The sequence below is a fragment of the Erythranthe guttata genome, chromosome 14 (genome assembly GCF_056151865.1).
Source record: "Erythranthe guttata isolate IM_541 chromosome 14, IM_541, whole genome shotgun sequence".
NCBI classification, from domain to species: domain Eukaryota; kingdom Viridiplantae; phylum Streptophyta; class Magnoliopsida; order Lamiales; family Phrymaceae; genus Erythranthe; species Erythranthe guttata.
In genome coordinates this window covers 15,257,150-15,278,771 of record NC_142546.1, presented here as the reverse complement: position 1 = coordinate 15,278,771, position 21,622 = coordinate 15,257,150, and the positions used below count along the sequence as shown (strand labels likewise).

At 32.2% G+C, this 21,622-nt stretch overlaps 3 protein-coding genes across 4 annotated transcripts; 1 reads left to right on the top strand and 2 right to left on the bottom strand.

Annotated features, from left to right (window-relative positions):
* The first annotated feature begins 1,912 nt into the window (after positions 1 to 1,912).
* On the top strand, positions 1,913 to 4,533 carry LOC105952368 (protein SOSEKI 1). Of its 2 annotated transcripts, none has more exons than XM_088814258.1 (7): positions 1,913 to 2,002; positions 2,476 to 2,615; positions 2,717 to 2,786; positions 3,203 to 3,324; positions 3,441 to 3,747; positions 3,886 to 3,990; positions 4,171 to 4,533. In XM_088814258.1, exons 1-7 carry the CDS (start codon positions 1,956 to 1,958, stop codon positions 4,358 to 4,360), a joined length of 981 nt encoding a protein of 326 aa, XP_088670384.1. In that variant the 5' UTR covers positions 1,913 to 1,955; the 3' UTR covers positions 4,361 to 4,533. The 2 variants fall into 2 exon arrangements, with proteins under 2 accessions (XP_088670384.1, XP_088670385.1); XM_088814259.1 differs by lacking the exon at positions 1,913 to 2,002 and adding an exon at positions 2,337 to 2,385.
* Positions 4,439 to 7,497, bottom strand: LOC105952369 (elongation factor 1-delta, putative (DUF936)). Its single transcript, XM_088814257.1, has 5 exons — positions 7,225 to 7,497; positions 6,553 to 7,059; positions 5,856 to 6,248; positions 5,681 to 5,772; positions 4,439 to 5,350 (listed from the first exon to the last, which is right to left on the bottom strand). Exons 1-5 carry the CDS (start codon positions 7,321 to 7,323, stop codon positions 4,675 to 4,677), a joined length of 1,767 nt encoding a protein of 588 aa, XP_088670383.1. The 5' UTR covers positions 7,324 to 7,497; the 3' UTR covers positions 4,439 to 4,674.
* Positions 7,498 to 11,051: 3,554 nt separating this feature from the next.
* LOC105952410 (serine/threonine-protein phosphatase PP2A-2 catalytic subunit) lies at positions 11,052 to 17,749 on the bottom strand. The gene is made up of 11 exons (XM_012975954.2): positions 17,307 to 17,749; positions 15,013 to 15,069; positions 14,079 to 14,162; positions 13,617 to 13,688; positions 13,324 to 13,395; positions 12,839 to 12,879; positions 12,409 to 12,475; positions 12,053 to 12,244; positions 11,859 to 11,948; positions 11,655 to 11,762; positions 11,052 to 11,492 (listed from the first exon to the last, which is right to left on the bottom strand). Exons 1-11 carry the CDS (start codon positions 17,397 to 17,399, stop codon positions 11,427 to 11,429), a joined length of 942 nt encoding a protein of 313 aa, XP_012831408.1. The 5' UTR covers positions 17,400 to 17,749; the 3' UTR covers positions 11,052 to 11,426.
* Between the last annotated feature and the right edge of the window lie 3,873 nt (positions 17,750 to 21,622).

Genomic DNA, 21,622 nt, shown 5'->3' with positions numbered 1-21,622 from the left:
CTTTTATATCAGTATCTCAAGTCAACTTGTTACATACCTTCTATTTCTATTCAAAACTGCCACATTATAAATAATTGGGTAAATTACGTCAACCTCTAAGGTAAGGTTAAATTACGAAAAAAACTCTTCATGTTCGGATAATTACAAACACCCCTTCCAATATGAGTCTTCTTACACGTGCATTGTCAAATTTAGTGGAATCTTTTAGATTATGTCGAATATTCTCCAATTTGTATGCGTTTTATCTCATTCGAGCTTCACATTTTGAAACAAGATGGTTCCGAAGATGTGTCACTTGGCTTGTAATGTTAGATTTTAGTGCATCAGAAACTGCATTTTTACACAAAACGATTACAAACTAGAAAACATTTCACATAATCTAGGTGATTCTGTTGAATTTGACACCGTAACAATGAACGTAAAAGAAGATTCATAATTGAGGAGACACTTATAAATTTTTAATAATTTTGTTTTGTTTTTTCTATTTTTCAAATTGATATGACTGGTTTTTCCAACTCTTTTTTTTTTTTTCATTTTCACATTATCATTTTCTTTTAAATTTATTAAATATGGAGTTTGTTTGCTTGTGATTTGGAGTGTTGGGGATTGTCTAGGGAATTAATTAAATAATCAAATTAGTAAATTGGTAGTAAACTCAAAATTAAATGCTAATTAATTACACGGCCGGCAAGCGGCAATCATACGTGGATAAATCATAAATGTATACAAATGGCCGTTCTTCTAAGGTGGTGTTGGCAAAATATTTTGAGAATTGATTCCGAACTTTTTTTGGCTTAGAATCACTTTTGAAGTGTTTGCAGTATCGGTTCTTCCAATCATTGCCATAGTGATTAATATGTTGTAGATCAGCGAACACGCATCCTCTTAAGGATAGAAATTGAACGAATCGGATTGGAAGTAGCACTTTCCCAATAATTCCGATATTTTTTTAAAAGGGGAAAAATTAATTCCAGTTCCAAACCAAATTGAAAAAATCGTAATTGGAATGAAAATTTTTGTTCCAAAATTGAAAAATTTCAGATCGAAATCAGTGCAATTCAAAACGGGCCATAATTGATAGGCTAAGTCCAAAATGCAATCAATGGGCCATAATTGCTAAAAGGCCCATAAGGCCATTAAAGCCCAAATAAGAAAAAAGGCCCAACAACAGCATCTCTACAATTTTCAAGGATCATAAACTATGCAATATTATTACAAGAAATTAAGTGAATAATTAACAATCTGTTAATTATGTTTCCAAATTAAATAATGGTCATTATATAAACCCTACAAGAATAAACTAATTATAACCAAACATTGACCTAAAACAAACAGCTTAGTTTACAGACAGGTACCTTAACAATATTTAATTATATACTAAATTACTAAAATTTGGATTTGCACTGCTCAAATAATTAATGGCTGTTCACCTTCTCTCTTATATTCCCTGGTTTGTTTTTTTTTTGTTCTTCAGCTGTATATGTGTGTGTATATATATATATATATATATATATATATATATATATATATATATATATATATATATATATATAATCGATTTTTTTATGGTTAAGGTAGATGGTAAGTTCATCTATCATTCATCAACTCATTTTCTTGCACAAATTAATTAATTAATTAAGAACCTGCAGATGTGGATTTGTTGGATTTATGCATGAGATGAATACTATTTTGTATCTACACATACATTATATATATATATATATATATATATATATATATATATATATATACCTGAAACGGCACGATGCTTTCTTGAATTTTCTGTATGAATTTCCAAGGTACGTTTCTAACTAAATGAAAAAAAGAATTAAATTAATTAATTATTTTATCTTTGTCTAACTATATATATATATATGCTTATAGTAAGTAACATAAATTTCAATGACAGAGCTTTATATTATCTCTGTCAATTTTTAATTGCAGGTCGAGAGTCGATGGCCGACGCACGACGATCTTTTAACAACCAACGCATGGTTAAAAGGTCACAATTAATTTCAGTATTTATTTTCTGTTGTACGTTCAAAATTCTGTTTTCTATCATTAAGTAATTAATTAATGATATTCACAGTGTATTTTTTGACATAAAACTATGTAAGTTTTATTATTGGATACATTATAGGGCTAAAAGACCAAATCTGCCAAAAATAACATAAAAATTTACAGTCAAACAAACTCGCGGGAAATCAGATAAAAACTCGCGGGAAAAGACCAAGTTTTCCTTTACTATAGTCTATAGTTACACATGCAATCAGAATAAATAAACTAAATAAAAAAGAATTACTATATAACTAATTACAAATACAATAAGTATTAGTGTCTGTGCTGTTGTGTGAAACAAAATACATCATAACATCTGTGTTTAAGGTTGTTCATCCATCCTTTTGTTCATAGTAATTAATATTATTTAATTTTTTATTTTTTTTATTTAAAGAAATTGTTATTTTCATGTGACAGAAGATTAATAATGGAGGCACAAAGTGATGCAGAAGTAAGGCGACTTCACGTAGTATACTTTCTTAGTCGAAAGGGATTTGTCGAACACCCTCATCTCATTCGCATCCATCAGCTCTCTAAAAACGGTGTTAGATTACGAGGTTTTTGATTCATTTCATCGTATTCTATATTTCTTTTTTCAAGAATTTATTATTATATTTTTTATTTTATTTTTATGCATGTGAATTATACAAATAATTAGATATCAAGAGATGGCTGGGAGAATTAAGAGGAGAAGATATGCCAGAATCATTTTCTTGGTCATACAAAAGGTATATATGTGTTACATTATTAATTCGGAAAATTATAGTTTTTATCCCTTAAGTTTGCGCCAGTTTCACATTTAGTACCCCACATTCACAAAAATCACATTTTGTCCCTCACGTTTCAATAATTTAACACTTTTGGCCATTTCCGTAAATTTACAGTTAGTCCGCCACTTAAGGCAGTGGTGGTCAAATGTTTGATGTGGTTAGTTTTAACAGAAAATTGATGGAAATGACAAAAAATGTTGAATTTTTGAAACATGAGGGACCATATGTGTTTTTTGTGAACATGGGGGACCAAATGTGGAATTGGTGCAAACTTGAGGGGCAAAAATTGTATTTTCCCATTATTGATTACTAACTTTTACTACCATTTTGCCCCAATTTTTATTTTTATTTGATTTATTTAATAATTTATGCAGGAAATACAAGACAGGGTATGTTTGGCAAGACTTACTAGATGATGATCTTGTTACTCCAATTTCAGACAATGAATTTGTCCTTAAAGGTTCTGAAATTTCCTCCACCACTAATAACAACACAGGTAATAAATACAAAATTAATTCAATATCAATATTTGGTTTTATTTACGACATTTTTCGAATTTCGATAATTTAATTATGTGTTTTTTTTAAATTAATTTGCAATCATCTCTCAAAGAATCATCAGAAACCACCTCAATCTATGTCCCAACAAAACCATCATCGGAAATCGAAGAATCGTCCATCGACTCGGAAACTTCGACGTTAACAGACGAATATTCAGACAAGATCATGCAAGAAGCAAAATCTTCGATTTTTGGTTCCACGTTTGTCACAAAAGAGAAAAACGAAAAAACGACGAACAAAGTTAAGGTCGCAGATTCCTCGTCAAATAAACCCAATTGCACGTCGAATATATTTCGGAATTTGATAACTTGTGGAGCAGTGGATACAAATGATTCAGCTCTGAAGGTGAAAAATAAGAGGTATATTTTTTATTTTTTTATCATCTCCTAATAAATAAAATAAAACAACAAAAATCTTATAACATTTCAATTCCAAAAAATACATAAAATAAAAAAATAAATAATTGTACTTAAAGTGTAGTTGTTTAACTGTTGCAGTAAAATTCGTGATGGGGCGAAAGATTCGTCGAAGAAAAAGGTTCATTTTAGCGAGCAAATGGTTTCTCGTCCTTCTTACAAGCCACTCAACGGACCCAATTGTTCGTAAGTACTTTGACCACCACACGGGGGGCCATTGCCCCCGCACCACTTCTCGAAAAATCAAGTATATTTTAAAGAGATTTGTTATTTTTCGAACAGTTCGGTATCGTAGTGTTTGGCCCCCCACCCTAAAGAGAAAATATCACGACGTTTTTTTTTTCGTTTCTTTATTTAATATTGTAGGCAATGTGGAAAGCAATTCAAGCCAGAGAAACTACATGCACATATGAAATCCTGCAAGGGAAATAAAGCATTGGCCAAAGCTTCGTCTAATCCCTCGATTTATGCTACTAATTCCGATAATATCTCACAAATATCAACAAAATTATTCAAGAACGAGGACTCGGTTTCTAGCTATCTCCTCACTCGTTGATTATTCGAACACTTTATTTTGTACATACAATATAATGTTCTCCTCAAAGAATCCATTTTTAATCGCCACCTTTTCAAGTCGTTCGACAAACTTTTCTCATGTAAAAAGAGGCAAAGAATCGACACTAAGAACTTTGATTAGTGTCGAAATAACAGAACAAAGACAATTCTTAATTACTATTTTATCCTTTTGAGATCTCCACTAAATCAAGAATTCTAAGCTACAATTAAAATCTTGATTCATTTCAGCAGCAAATTAAGCTCTAATTCTAACAGGGTTAGGTCTATATTTATCAAAAAGATTTAATCTTTAATCTACCTGTGAGAAACTGCAGAATCGACATGGTCGAGTAGAAATCGGTACAGCTTCTTCCTCAACTTCTCTATCTTGTCATCAACACAATCCCCTCGAAAAGCATCTTCCATCCATTGATTTACTCGTTTAAGTTGACCTAAAAGTACGGCTATTTGAGAACTTTCGTCGCTTCTCAATCCAAATCCAAATCCGTTATTTAAAGAATCTTCCAAATAATCCAAGAACCAAGCACGTGAAAACGAGATCAACTTCTCCAATAAATTATCCGCATCTCTTAATCCCGATTTCGGCTTCGTAGTTGAAAGAAGTTGTCTTGAACGAGATGATTTCGCTTTCGGAGCTGTGACTTTTTTAGTTGAATAATGCTCTGTTTCGATTTTCTGGGGAGGGTTTTCTATCACGAGATAATGAAAGTTTTCGCCTTTTTTGATGCCCTTTTCGTCTTTTTCTTCTTCGTGTGTGTATAAAGAGAATTTGGAGAGATTCGTTTCGACTGCAGCTTGAACCCATAATGAAGCATCTCTCTTACTATCTTTTGCATCGGACTTCTTCGAATGGATTAAGGTATTAATATCCGCAGAGGCTTTTTTCATGCTCTCGTGAATGTTGAGAAATTGTTCGACTAATGGACCATGAGTATCTTTCTTAGATAACTCGCATAGTTCTCCGAACATGCTGCAATAAAACGGTGATGACATGTCAGCATTGTACCTTGAAACAAAAAACGGAACTTTTTGGACACAAATGGAAGTCCCTCTTAGGACAATTTGTAGAATAATACAATTAACTAAGAAGAATAGAGAAAATCTCGACGTTTTGTTTCATGTATTTGAACATGCATCATATCTTTGAAATGAAACATTTTTTTTTATTTTTAGTCGTGTACAAAATTATCCAATATATTAAACCAAGAACATGAAAAAAGAACTTTATATATATATATATATATATATATATATATATATATATATATATATATATATATATATATATATATATATATACCTCATACACCGAACGACGCCTTCATACACAGACGCTTCTTCTAGTGCACGTACTGCAGAGCCATACGCAACGTTTCTGCAGCTTTGAACTTCCTAAAAGCATCATGGGCATTTCAAATTGACATTGGTATATAATATATTCATATACATATATAAAAAAAAAATTAAAACTGTACCTTCCCAAGGTTACAAATAGTGGAAGGAAGTGCATCCCACACGATTTTCACTTCGGAACATTCTTTAGAACTTAAGACAACCTTATCGAGATCAATCGGAAATTTACTATCATCATCTCGTAATTTCAAATTTTCGACAGGTTTGGTAAGTTTAATACTTTTCGCAGGCTTGGTCATAGGCTTTGGTGAGACAATAACGTTCTTGTTTTTAAGAGGCGATGAAAAAGTCGAACTCTTTGGCGAGTCATCGGAGATGGTCTTCTTGCTCTTAACAATAGGCGAAAAAGTCGAACTTTTCGGTGAATTATCGGGGAATATCGCCTTCTTGCTTTTAGTTATAGGCGAGAAGCTTAAACGCTTCGGTGAATTATCGGCTACGACCTTCTTCACTACCTGCAACGAAATGATGGATAGTATGAGATTATTAAAACATATTAGATACAATTATACAATGTGGAATCGCTCGAGTAACAAGAATGTAAGAAAAGTAGAAAAAAGTCGGGATTCGATCAAAGTGTAGGGTGGAAATTGGAACGAAATTTCCGATTTTCACCGATTCCAGTCCGAAAAAAATCCAATCTTGGAACAAGTTTATAATTCATTCCAATTTTCCAAAATTATAATTTCCGACTTTTTTCGTTTTTTCCGATTTATTCAAGAAACACATTACAATTAACAAATTATATATAATACTTACAGAATTCGAACTTTCTTTCGATCTACACTTTAATGCACCTTCAACCCCGTTTTTACTTAGCGGACTCGAAATCCATCCTTTTCGTGCCGAGTCCAAGCTCAATCGTCGACTACTATCGATTCCACCGAACGAAAGCCTTCTCATATTACTGCATAACAATTGTTCATCCCCCACAACTTTCTTGATTTTCCCCTTCGATTTCGATTTCGAATACTTTTCGACTTTCTTGCTATTGAGAAAATCACTGGAAATCAAATCTTTGGGTTCACCCAAACAGGGCCTCCTCTTGGGTATGGGTTTGATGCCGCGAAGAACCGGAACAGGGGAGCCCGAGTCGAGGCGAGTCACGTGGATGAACTGACCGAGTTGGACTTTGTCACTCAGTACCAACTCAACGTCTTCGTCTGATACTGCCACGTAGGCAGAGTGGAGTGAATCTGAAACCCTCAGGTAGTAGCCTCTGCTCTTCCATGGGTCGTCTTCTATTGAAGGCACAATACCTATAACCTATTTTTTTAGAGAGAGAAACAAGAGAGAGAGAGAGAGAGAGAGAAGAATGCAGGTGAGAGAAATAAATGCTACAGCACAGAAGAACATTACGCCATTAATGCAAAAGCTTAAAAAAAAATTGGTTTTGAGTTTATATATTAAAAAAAGAAAAAAAAGACATGCCTGAAGAAGAGGAGAGCGGTGTTCGCCGGCGACTTTGAAATCTTTATCGCCGGAGTTTAGGAGGAGTTTCTGAAGAATCCCTGGTGTAAGAGAAGCCATAGAAGCGAGAGAGAGAGAGAGAGAGAGAGAGAGAGGGGGGGCTGAAAAGTGAAAAGTGATGTGGCGAAATGGGTGGGGGGGTTGGGGGTGGGGGCCAGGGGGGAATCTCAAAAAGGTGGAGGAGGATTCAAAAAGGGACACGTGTCAAGTTGGGATGTGGGTTTGCTGGGGGGTGGCAGATATTTGCAGGCGAGGCGAGGACAATGGGCGCAGGTGACGAGGTTTATCCATCTCTGTGTGTATATATATATATATATATATATATATATATATCTCAGGTCACTATCACAAACAAGCTAATGTGGACAATATTTTCACAACTATATATTATATAATTATATATTATATAAAAGCTATATGTACTACTATTGAAATTTAAATCATACTTAGATTCTCTTCTATAATATTCTATATTTTCATTCCATTAGTTAAAAAAAGGGGGGAAATAGTAATTTTGTACGAAATTAAAGCTACTCGAACTCAATACGTGTTAAATTCGATTACAATTCATTTGACTTTTACTTTTATTTTTTTATCAATCAATCTTAAATACAACTTTAAAGTTTAAATACTGAATAGAAATTAAAATATTGTTAAATAACAATTTATTCAACTTGACTCGGATTCGTTTATGTTAGGCATCCATTCAAAGATTGGATATTGAAAATTACAGTTTAACTTCAATAATATTGATTACTATTGAGGTTAAGTTACACGGTGTGAACAGGAAAAGTACCAACAAAACTTAGGATTAGGAATACATCTCAATCTTCTAATTTAAATTGACACCGGAGATTCCAGAAAAGAATACACTTACACCACCAGAGTATCATAGAAGAATCAATCTATTAATTCGCTCACTCACTCTCGTGATTTTCACTCAGAACCCATCGAGGGAAGCACATATTCGAGCACACAAGCTCACAAACTCACCAAAGCAGTCTCAAATCTCACACAGAAGAAGGATTTAGGGTTTAGGTCAAGTTTATGTTATATATATGTGTCTTAATCGCAATCACTCTGATCTCCTCGTATAAGTAGGATACAAGTCAATAGTAACCGATTGAAGGTACCATCAGAGGGTCAACATTTGTTATGTACAACGACATTTGACCCGCGATTGATGACGAGTCACAAAGCAGTACAGAGGAAAGAGACAAGAAAAATTAGGCAAATAAAGAAATGCACGGTTTCAAAGAAGAGAGTATTTAAATAAGAGAATGAAGAGACAAAGATTGCATAACATTGATCCAACGGATGAGATCAGTTCGTTACACTAACTGTGTTCATAAATACACAATTGGACTTCTCTTGTCTGGATTTCACAGGCCCGGCCCGGCCCGTCAATTCATTTGGGCCAAAAGCACTGCGGTGTGGGCCCCTTAAGGTGGGACCCATTTTCTTTATAAAGTACAGATTTTTTGCTTGTGGGTGCAGTTTTTAACCCTTTTGGTTGGTTGAATTTTTGTCCAATGAACTTTGTCTTGTGCAGTGTTTTTTCCTAGCTTTTCTATCTTCTTTGTCACTATTAGCAGAAAAAAAAGATTCTTTTTTTTTATTATTATTATTATTTAAGAAGATTATTATATATCCTGAATAAAGTCTCTTTATTTGGGGTTTATGTCTGAAAATATATGTGAATTTAAACTAAAAACTGGTTCGCATTTAACATAATTAATCAAGTTTGAGCATCATTCTTTGTTTGATAAATTATGAAATTCGACTCGAGTCAATTAAAGAAATGATCGATCAAATATGTATAAACATTATAGCTACTCAAATTCGGTAGTGATCAACTTGAACTTACACAACATGTTTTTTAAAAACTTAGTACAATTTAATGGACGAGCTCAAAAAAGATTTCAATGATCGATTCGAACCAAGTATGGTACATTTTAAGTCCCATCAAATTATATATATACCAAAAAAAAAGCTAAATAAGCAAATTAAATTGGCTTTCACCTCCACAACTTTCACTAAATTGAAATATACCTACCACCAAAAGGTAGGTAAAATTCTACACTTCACCACACACATCAAAGATCAATTCAAGGGTATATAGATAAAGGGCATCCTCACAAATTAATTAAATGGTCGATCCACAATATTTCACTAGAATTTTTCACATTCTTAATTAAGATATAATATATATATATATATATATATATATATATATATATATATATATTACAATAAAGAAAAAAATAATTTATTATTACCATTAGCATAATTTAATTACTTGAAGGGGTTAGTTTATCAATTTTTCAGTCACATGAGATTATAATAGTCCAACCAAAAATAAAAATGACATTTCACCACAGTATAACATGCACACATCTAAACACATGCAATAATTATAATATAATCACCAAGAATCTATACATACATATATATATATATATAAACCCTTGATACTTCAATAAATTTCTCTAGCCGAAAAAAAAAATATAATATAATAATAATAATTAAATGGAAGAAGGCAAAATGAAAGCTCACTACAACATATCCATGTCAAGAAGAACAAGAAAGCCCGTAAATTACGTGAAGGTAGAGCCACGACAAGACGAAGAAGGACGGAGTTTTGATGAGAGAGAAAACAATGGTGATCGGAGTTTTAGAGAGAGAAACAACGACGACGACATTGAGGAATTACATAAAAGAAGCTTGAAGCAGCTTACTGATGGAAGAAGATGTACACTTGCCCAATACTTCAGAGAAGAAGAGAATATGCTGTTGATCAGTAGGGAATATTCTGTTGAAGAAGAAGATGATAATGAATTAATTGATGGAGTGATCAAATTGAAAAGAATGGTGAGAGATTGTGCTAGGGTTTTTCTCAACCGTCTGATCAAGGTAAAGCATGAACCCTATATTTTTAGGTCATGGAGGAAACCTAAACCAGTATCTTTAAAATATATTAAGCACAAATGAATATATATATATATAAGTTTGTAAATATGAGGAAAAAAATCTATGGTATTAGATGTCAGAGACAAAAATTTGTGATGTTTTTTTGATAATAAATACTGTAATAATAAGTGGGATTTATTTCGATCAAATCTATGTAACACCCGATTAAATATAATTTCAAAACCCAATATTATAAATTTATAGTTTATAGTTTTTCTTGTAACTTAAAATTCCGAAATGGAAATGCGATTTTTAACGATGCATTCAATCATTTTTACATCTTCCTGGATTTAAATAGTGAATATAGTTTTAGTAATTACTTACAATATTAACAATTTTAGTATTTTGGAATATTATGAAGATTTTGGTCGCAATGCACTGAAATGACAAGATTACACTTGGAAAACGAACGTCAAATTCGCATGTTTCGAATTCATGTGAAATTCATTTGCAAATGGTAGTAAGTTTTAATTACAATTCAAAAGTATAATTAGAGAGGCAAATAGAATTTTACTCTACAAGTATGTATCACTCTTGTGTAATAGTCCATATATTTGATATCCATAAATTAATACAGTTGGAAGTTGAAACTAACAAAATTCTATTAATTTAGCGAAATATTAAATTATTGAACCAATAGTTTAGTATGTGTTTACTGAGTCAGGACATAAAGAAATTATTATTTAACCGAAATTATCAGTTTGTCGAGTATTAATTTATCGAGGTTTTACTGGACATACATTCCGAAAAGAGCAACATGTGATGAAATTAAATGCAAGCTTAATTTATCTCCATTTGTGAAATTAACTAAAACACAATTACCAGAACAAACAACTGATAGAAGTTCTTCATTACTTATACAGAACACCTGTCCAGGGATTCTCAGGAAATTAAAGCAAAAAAAAAAAAAAACAATTATTAAAAACAAAAACCGGGAAACAACGTAATATCAAAAAATCGTAGACAATGATACACAAAAAGCGCATATCCCTAATCCAAATTCCCTAAAATAGGTTAGAAATATAGTGCAGCAGACAAAGGGGAAGAAGACCTTTGATCTATATTTAACATGCCTCTTTTCACTTTCAGCATCTCCAAAAACGAGGCTACAAACTTGAACATCGTATTTGAAGAAAGGGCATTTTAGTAATAAGCACCTCAAACTGACTATTCGAAACACCAATAGTCAGTTTCTACAAGAAATAATCGGGCGTTCTTCGTGTCACATCAGGCTCCCCTCTCCTTGGAGCTGGCTCAAACTGCAGACATATATATAAGCCAATTTATAACTCCAATTTAATATTAATATATTTTATATATATATATATATATATATATATATATATATATATATATATATATATATATATATATATATATATATTTTGTACAAAATGTCATCGTAAAATAAAGAAAAGAACCTGAATAAAGGTGTGCTCTCTGCAATCATCAACTTCCAGAATGGAAGCCATGTTTCCACATCGATAACAATAATTCGGTGCGCTAAAAATAGTGACAACCTTTTGTTCCTGTAATCAAACAAGAGCAAAAATCAAGAATCCATTTTTTTAACTAATATAAATGTGTTGTCTAATAAAATACATAAAATTAAGATATTTACGTACATGGGCCCAGTTATATCCCTCCATAACCAGCTGGTGAGCTCGAGCAATTAGCTTTAAGTTGTTTGTGTGGTTGAATTGCTCTGATATGTCCTGTGATTTAAGTAGGCAAAAAAAAAATATAATGGCACTATGGCAGAACTAAAGGAGAAAATTGGAAAAGAAAAAAATGTTCGATTACTAGATGAGATTGCTACCTGGCCAAAAGTGTAACCAGCACCACGGGGGGATATGCCCCACCCACAACGGTCGTCTGGGTCAGACCACAACAGATCACACATGGGACCTTCGTGTGGAACTTCTTGAACACGGTCAAAGTTTCTTATATTATCGAGGGTTTCAATTGATGGAGACAGTCCACCATGCAGACAAAAGATTTCCGATTCAACCTATTATTCCAAAATCGATCGATATATCAGAATTAAATTGTGCATGTTAATAATCATAATTCAACTCAAAGAAATTGAGCCTTCAAAAGGAAACGGGAACTAAGCCTTTTTCTATAACAAATGTCTGAACGAGAGAAATAATGAGGAAGCGAGGTTATACTAACCAAAGCAGTCAGAGGGAAATAGTCAAACAGATCAGTGAATATCTTCCAGACATTAGCATTTCCATACCTACAATCAGATGGGAACTTTCAAGATGTTAACGTTAATATATCCGAACGAACAAAAACTCGAGAGATTAATCTAAATGCTCAGTTATAATAATAATAATGGCCCATAAAATAAATTGGCTCTTCGACATTGGTGTTCTCAATTCATATAACAGATGCAATAATATTCCAAGTCTAACATTGACATAAAATAGACGTTTTCTTATTAAACAAAAGGACCCGACAACATTCCAGCAAAACCAGAAACACGTGCACCCATCACCAGATTTAAAGCAGTGTATTAGTTCAGGATTCTTTGGAATAAGAGAATGCAAGTAAATGAGACAAAATTCTAAAGCTAGTTGGAACAGATCAAGAAACTCACTTCCGCAGACATTCATCGTAAAATCCATAGACTTGTGTGATCTGCAAGCAATAAAACAAAAATATATTTCAGTACATGAGTAAATGCAGAACATCTCATTACAAAAAAAACACTGCAATACACTAAGCAACCGATGTGCACATGCACGTGGCTGGAGCAGAGGTCTCTTCTGGTGTTTATTCTTTTCCAATTAATAAAAATATTATCCTGTTTTTGTGTTACAGAGGATTTATTTTTTGGAAGTTGCATGTAATAGCACTAACCAATAATCCCATAAAGTCCTGTTTTAATTAGAGTATAAGGCAAGTTAAACGAGACAAACTTGTTTAAGGTCCTGCCCCATGGCATATAAATGGCAATAAATTATTTTTACCCTTTATTATAAAGTAGATTATTTTTTGTTATTATCTGTATGAGTGAATAACCACCAAAGGCCACAGCCTTTAACAACTATGTGGGAAGGAATCAATAAAGTAAATAAATACCTGTCTACTCTCATGATTCCCTCTAAGAATCGTGATACGTTGAGGATAGCGCACTTTCAGAGACACCAGAAGCTGCAGGATATAAGCACATTAGCATGTCTTACTAACAGTTAATTCAATGAAATAACACGAAGCAATTATAAGTGCCCATATTATCCAATTAAAAAAAAAAAAAAAAAAAAAAACTACGACACTGATTTTATCCAACTCCCCCACTCCCCCTTTCCCGTAAAATCAAATACAATAGCAAGTCAAGGATAATGTCAAACAAACTATCTTTCGTTTGAACTTACAGTGACAGTTTCAACCGAATAATAACCACGATCAACATAATCTCCCATAAATAGGTAGTTTGTGTCTGGACACTGCCAACAAGAAAATGAGACAAAATTAGATACAGTCAAAACATAAGTAAATAAAAATTTCTATAACAATTCCGATTCGGAAGCAAACATGCCAGAAGTAATCATTAACAGTTTAACACAATTAAAACTTCTGGTGGGTAGATAAAAGTAAATCAGCCCTAGGACAATACAGAGAAGTAACTTGTCTTTAAGAAGGCATGCCACCTGTGTATTAATAACTAAGAGCCCACTATTGACAAAATAAATTTCTAATCAATTTCGACCTGTTATGAAATGACAAGACAAAGTCCATCCTCAAGTCCAATCCTTTGACTGCTCTCAAAGATTCAGTTCCCCTAGTTCAAAACAATAGGAAATACAAGCATTGAATGCCATTATCACTAATAATACCTTCCCTCCGATGCGGAAAAGTTCCGCAAGGTCGTGAAACTGGCCATGAATATCACCACAAATTGTCACAGGACTTTTTACAGGCTGCATCCAATAACAAAGAAGTCAATATAGGATCTCAGACATAGATTATAATCTGTGTTACCCAAAGATAGATTAAAAAATAAAATGAACATAGATTGAAATTCAAAACGGAACATATAAGAACCCAAGATTAGTCCAACACATTAATTTTAACTACCTAGCACAAGCATAAAATAACAATCCAAAAAAAACATTTTGAAGTTCAAAATAAGGAAATATTTCGAAGGAACATCATGGAGAATGATTTTTAAACTTTACATGTAACTAACATGATATACATACTAGGAACAGAGAAAAAACGTAAATCAATTAACTGGTACAAATTTCTCAAGATAGAATTGTGAAGTGGGAACTACAAGGTTTGAAGGCAAAGAACTTCAAAAATTAGGTTAGAAAGAAGTAGACTAATATATTATCTCTAAGAACCCACATAAACCAAATAAACGGGCAACTGTCTTATTTTGAGATTCTTTAAATACAGTTTATTTTCAATATATTTGGTTAGTGAGGCCTTATTTACGTATTTAGCACATTAAATCATTTGATTATACCTCACACCAACATATCCATATGTTTTCTTCCAGTTAACAAATAACCATATAAGCCATGAAGTGTAGTACAGAAACATCTTCTAATCTAATTAATCACAACCAATTCATACCATGGGTATAAGAATTTAGGATAACTCAAGTTGAATAAATATCGGCAGAAATAGGGTAACCAAAATAGTAGTTTTCATCTGTTAAATAACTCAGAATATACAAAATTCTCGGACAGGACTCTTATTTCAGGCTGGTTAGCTACTTTAAAATCAAACAAAATCAGTAATGTGAAAGATACTAATTCATACCTGGACGTTACTTTCCAGCATCAGTATCTCCTTGGCCTTCTCACACAAGGTTCTAACCTACATTTGCAAAATAATTTACACTCATTCAAATTTACCAACTAAATTTTCACAAAAATAATAAAACTAATGAGATGATAAGATTTTAAGTGAACAAAAACATGACATGTTGAATAATAGACGGAACCGTAGAATTCATCTACTATAGTTATCATACCACCCCCCATAGTTAATTAACCTACAATCAAAGATGAGCTGTCAACACTAACCACTCAAGGAAATTAATAGAAGGTTCAGTAGAGTAGAGTTATGATCACTTTGAACACTATAGGACGAACCAACATTTCTTTCTTGTGATTTAGTTCTTTCTTTCAGACAGTGAAATAGGTAAGGAAAGTATTCAAGAAAGCTCTTCTCGGTCATCTAACATTTGATCCACTCGGACGTACCATGTTCAGATTTATGAGCACACAAATCAGAAAAGGCAAGTTGCATGACTTATTAATAGCTTCGGAGCATAATTCAGAGCATATAGCTAGATGTTTGTGACCAACTTACTAGATAAAAAATTGACTCAGCAAGCAACATCACAAACATTGAAATGAAAAATATATCTTTCACACGATGACACACTTAAATACTACACCGAGATACGTCGTTCACAGAGGACTTGTTAAAAAAACATTTTACAAGCTGAAACTTTAGAAGAAGTGTTACTTTGGCTACTGTTAAGCATTTGTGCGAATGAATAAGTTCCATGCCCTAATCTCCCATCAAGTAATAGAAAAGTTCTGTATCATAATTAGAATAGGCAAACTACTTATTTCTAGTCTTCAAACTACTATCTCATTGGTAGAAGTTCAGGCCACGATTCACCAGACACTGAACATGTATATATTGCATGCATGTGTATCTAACAATATTAAGAAGAAAAACAAGGTAGGTTCTTCTTTCAACACCGACATCATTATTCACTACTGTTCACAACTACAAAGACACAGAATTCATAGGCAATGTGGATTATTTTTTTATTTTTTTCTCAATGACAATTAAATTAAAAAAAAAAAAAAGAGATTTTATTTTTTTAAGGGCAAATTTATAAATTCAATGACTTGGCACGTGAAATTTATACTGAGGGGGTTTGGAGTAGAGGCCACACTCACCCACCCTAGCTTCAATTCTTATTGTTTCCAATTCCATTATGGTTAAAAATTCTCTAATTCTCTTAACAAAATCTAGCCAGTATAGGAAATTTCATTATGTTAAATTTATGAATTTTGTGAGAAAAGAAGACACAAAGAGAAGATAAGAATCACTCCAAAACCATATTATAATCAACTCATATTATCATGCTCAATCCCAATATAGTTTCATGATCTTAGTCATTTTCAATATGGTTCCACAGCATATCAAACTTAATAACTAAAGCTCCACTTCAGCTTAACATTGAAATGAAAATAAGTCTTCGGAAGAGTCTAAAAAAACACCTATGGAGGAATATGCAAGTGTAAATGAACAACATGGAACAAGACCACAATGATAAGAAACACTTCATAGTTAGCACAAAGTGAAACTCATACCATGGTAAAGCGGGCGAAAAACATGTTCTGCTAGTACACTATTTTATATAATAGTAATAAACGAAGAGAAGGAAAAAAGGAAGATAATAACTAAACTTACAGACTAATGCCTAAAAAGCTAAAACTTAGGCGTTCTCTCGAGTTTGTAACCTGCATTAATCACCTACCAACGGAAGTATAATGGACTGCGCATGTAAACATAACTGATATGCATAAATTCTCAAAATGGTACAAAATACAAGAACATCCGTTTTAAGATAGAATATGTAAGCTATACATTTTGAAAATTGATGTTTTCCCTTTATTCCTCTCAATCATTTTTCTCTACTACGTCTTTAATCAATGCTTGTCTATTCCGAATCCCACACATTTTACCCCAACAAAACTCACCAAATCTCACTTCAGTTTCTTAAATCGAATAGACAAATTTTATAGGGAAACATTTTCTAATCCCCCCACCTCCCAACCATAAACAAAACTTATTACTTTTATCTCTCAAGCTCCTAATTTTTTCAAATTTCTTTAAGATTCCTTCAACCAAATGAAACACCACAAATATGTACCAAATGCAGCCCATAAAACTTCTTAACAGAACAAGATTCTCAACAATCCATTATATTTTCATACACACAGAACAAGAAATCAACCACATCTATCAGATCTGTCAAAACACACACCAATAAAAAAAAAACGAAAAACAATAATAAAAAAAAAAACCTCAGGCTCCGACAAGGGTTTGCACTGCATGAGCTGAGCAATCTGCTCGTCCAGATTCCCATTTGTGCTCGCAGCCACCAGATCCGCGCTCATCTTTTCTCTAATTTCCGATTTATTACAGATCCGCCGCTCTCTTTCAATACGACGCCGCTTTCCTATGTTCAAAAAATGGCCGCTATGGAAGAATTAATTAGCCCCAGGACACGATTGGGGGCGCTGTGGATTGGTTGGATGATAAATTGTAATGAATTGTATGTAAATACAGAGGAGAGAGAAAGCTCGCGAACGGAGAGGGGGATGGTGGAACCGAGGAAGAGAGCATAGAGAGAGAGAGATGAGAGAGAGACGATCAAAATTATGCTCATCTGCTATTTTTATTTAATTTTTGTCCACATGTTTAGAAACCAGATTTTTCTTTTTCTTTTTTTAATTTAAAAAAACATATTTTTTTATTAATATATTTGGTATATCTATTTATTTTCACTTATTTTGGCACCTCAATTATTTGTTGGATAAAACCGAAATAAGTATTATTTTTAAAATATATTTTTACATAATAATTTAATTACTTAACAACTTATACAAAATTATTTTTGATAATGTTTTTGTATGATTAATAGTATTTGGTTTGTTTGTATAAATTTTAATTATAAAGTCTTATTGATGATGGGACCTACATAGATGATATAATTTAAAATTTTGAAATGTTGTTCGTAGTGCAAGTTTTACTAGCTCGCAGTGCGACTTTATTTTGTTTACAACTTTTCGACATAGCGTGCTTTTTTATCTTAGAATTAGAATTGGTATCGTCCATATTGACAATTGTTGTGTTTAAATTGATATTATTATAAAAGAATCACAATTTACAAGGTTTTTCAATAAATGAATTATAACACACTGCAGTTGGAAAAAAATGCACTGTAAATAGTGAAACCCCCCTTTGAAAATTGAATAATATTGGCAATGATCTAGTCCTATTTGAATATTTAATGTGGATATAATAAATATTAGGACCATCTATAAGTAGTGGGTTTCATTGCAACAATATTTGTCTAAAGATAGTAATTTAATATAGTAATATAGTACAAGCGACGACTCATAATGGTGTAATTTAAGATTAAAAACAAAAAAATGTTTGAATTGTCACAACTCACAAGTGCAAAGTGTGCAACCATTTCTATAATTAGTGTGTAAAAGAGAATCATATGACAAATGGTGAAAAGTGGTTTATATATGATTGGGTAGTTTGTTAAAGTTAGACCAAACCTCTAATATTGGGCTTATTATTAAATAATAAAATGACAGAATGTAATAATAAAATGACAGAATGTATGGGCTGAAAGAGATTTATTGGTCTCACCAATCGAATACGTGTAAAAAATAGGGTCTTTTAAGAAGCTCGTCCGAAGAAAGCTCGTTAGTATCAAAATCGCTAAACAATGCCCTTTGGGATATGAGGGTAGCGAGCTCGACAGCTTATCTGAACATGTAAGAGACGATGGTGGGGGTAGATAACGAGCTGAAGGAGAATCGTTGGAAGAATAGAATTCAATATATTTTCCCAAAATAAATAATAAAAATATGTAAATTAGAATTAGCAATTGAGCAATCAATGTAAATGTCGACCAACAAAGAGGTTATAAAATAGGAAATAGTCACACACGATTCTCTATATAAACTAACGTGCCAAACCATATTAGAAAACACAATCACAACGATCGAATCATCAACGATACACTTCTTTTCTGAATTTTCTCTCTTGCTTTTATCTTTTTCGGAACGATTAGTTCGTCTTCGCCAGCCAAATACCGGTGCTGGACATACTTTATGACGAACGAAATAGTTGGATTTGGAAGGAGGTCTTTAGCGTGCAAATATTGCTCCATCAATATATATAAAAATTAGGGTAAATTACAAACACCCCCCTGAGGTATGACCAAATTACAAAAACACCCCTCTTGTTTGGATAATTACAACCACCCCCCTCAACTCATCAAATTTAGTGGAATCTTCGAGATTATATGGAATATTATCACTTTTGTACCCGTTTTATCCCATTCAAACTCTACATTATGAAGCAAGATGACCATAATATGTGGATTTTAGCTTGTATATATCAGTTTGTGGTGCATCGGAAACTGTATTTTTTACACAAAGAGTACAAACTAGAGCACATTTCACGGAATCTAGATGACTATGTTGAATTTGGCACCATAAAGGTAAGAAAAAATCATAGTTGAGGGGGGTAGATGTAATTATCCAAACAAGAGGGGGTTTTTTGTAATTTGACCATACCTCAGGGGGGTTTTTGTAATTTACCCTAAAAATTAACAAATGAATAGTATTTTATTAAATTATATGGCTTTATTATATTTTGTTTATCAATATTTTGTGGCTCTATATATTTTACTTTATGAGCTAGAATTTAACTTATTGAACACAAGAAAAAAATAAAAAAATAAATAAAAATTAAAGAGAGCAAAAGTCACATACCAATGAAATAAACTTATAGGGGGTTAAAATTCCATCCACATTGGGCCTTCACTTCATGGCCCTTTAATGCTTTTCTCGGCCCATTGAACTTCGACTCATGGCCCAATATATACAGATGTACGGTACCAAATTTTACAACTCTTCCTTTTAATTATGGTAAATTACGAAACCCCCCTAAAATAATATTTTATTACGAAAACCCCCTCGTATTTCTGTAATTATAAAAATCCCCCTCATTGATGGGAATAGTCCTGGGATTTGAATCGATCCCACAATGAAACCAAAAGAGGCCAAAGAGTAAATTATAAGGCAAACCAAGTAACTCATTTAATAGCTGCTTTGTCGAAATTATGTAATTTATAACATTTTATCTGCTAAAAAATAAAATTAAAAAACGACTATATTTATAATGTATAAAAGTAATAAAGTCCTAATAAAACTTAATTTAGATGTGAAAATACAAAAAAAGCACCGAATCCGGCATAGTTGAATCAAAGTAAGAATTTAGCAGAACTCGTGATCTTATAATAAATTAACAGAATCGTAACATTACATATTTGCGAATTGATGTTAGTTTTCTAAAACTAAAAAATGATATGTTAAGCGAAGGGACCTAAACAATATACCGAAATAGATTTAATTTCGAACCCAAACTTTACAACGTGAACTATGAATCCCTAGCAAAAGACCAATTTACCCTTCGTCAGTATAGAGACGAAAGACCGGTTGAGGTGTATGTCAAGCTATTCAATCATCAATGATGAAATCATCACTATACATTGTAACGGATTAACCGGCGGTTCGACTAACGTTTTTCCAGTTTCATCGTATTTTTTTATTTTATTTTTAGTATTAAACAAATTTCAGTTACATTAATAACCGGAAGAAAAGATAAAGTTAATTTTAGGTTGCCATTATTTGTACACATTAAAAAGGTGTAAGTTAAATTTAGGTTGCAATTATTTGTACACATTAAAAAGATGTTGAGTACAAGGCAAAATGGAGTACATACAAATTATATTATTATTATTATTATTTAAGAAAAAAAATAATTAAACATAATAATAATAATGATGACGAAAGGCGGCGGGAAAACTACAACAATTTGTGGTGTAATTAAATCTTATTATCCAAATAAAATAAAATTAGTTAGTATAGTTTTAATTAGGGCCAACCAACAACTCTAATTAATTAAGGTAATAAGTAAATTTCCAATAATCTTCCTACACTACACGAATTCCTTGTCAACAAATCATAGTCAAACATTTTGTTCTTACATTAGCTTTTATTATTCTATTCTATATATTATTAAAAAAGAAAGTTGAGCTTATCTTATGTCAACACGTATGGATTAGGTGGACCTCAGCCACAGAGGATTATTCCTTCCATCTAAAAAGAATTTCATAATATTCAATTATCAGGAATTATGGATAGAAAGTTCTTTGTTCTACTACTGCACTTGCGTTTTCTTGCAAGAAACAAACTTTATATCCAAATAAAAAGAATATAAATAAATAAAAAAAGGATTTAATTTTGACATTTACTCATCTCAAGTTAGGAAAAAAAATATATAACAAACTCACGGATAACATGTGTCACTAATTATATGTATTAAAATAATTAAATAGAACACATCTTATATATAAAAGAAAGAAACGCTAGGCAACCCTAAGAAACCCTAATGTCATATTTGTAATTTTTTTCAATTTTAATCAAATTTTTATCTCCTTAATATTATTTTAAATATTATTTTCGAATTTTATCATATTTGTATCCCCTAAATATTATTTTAAATATTATTTTTTATTTTTATCAGATTTTTG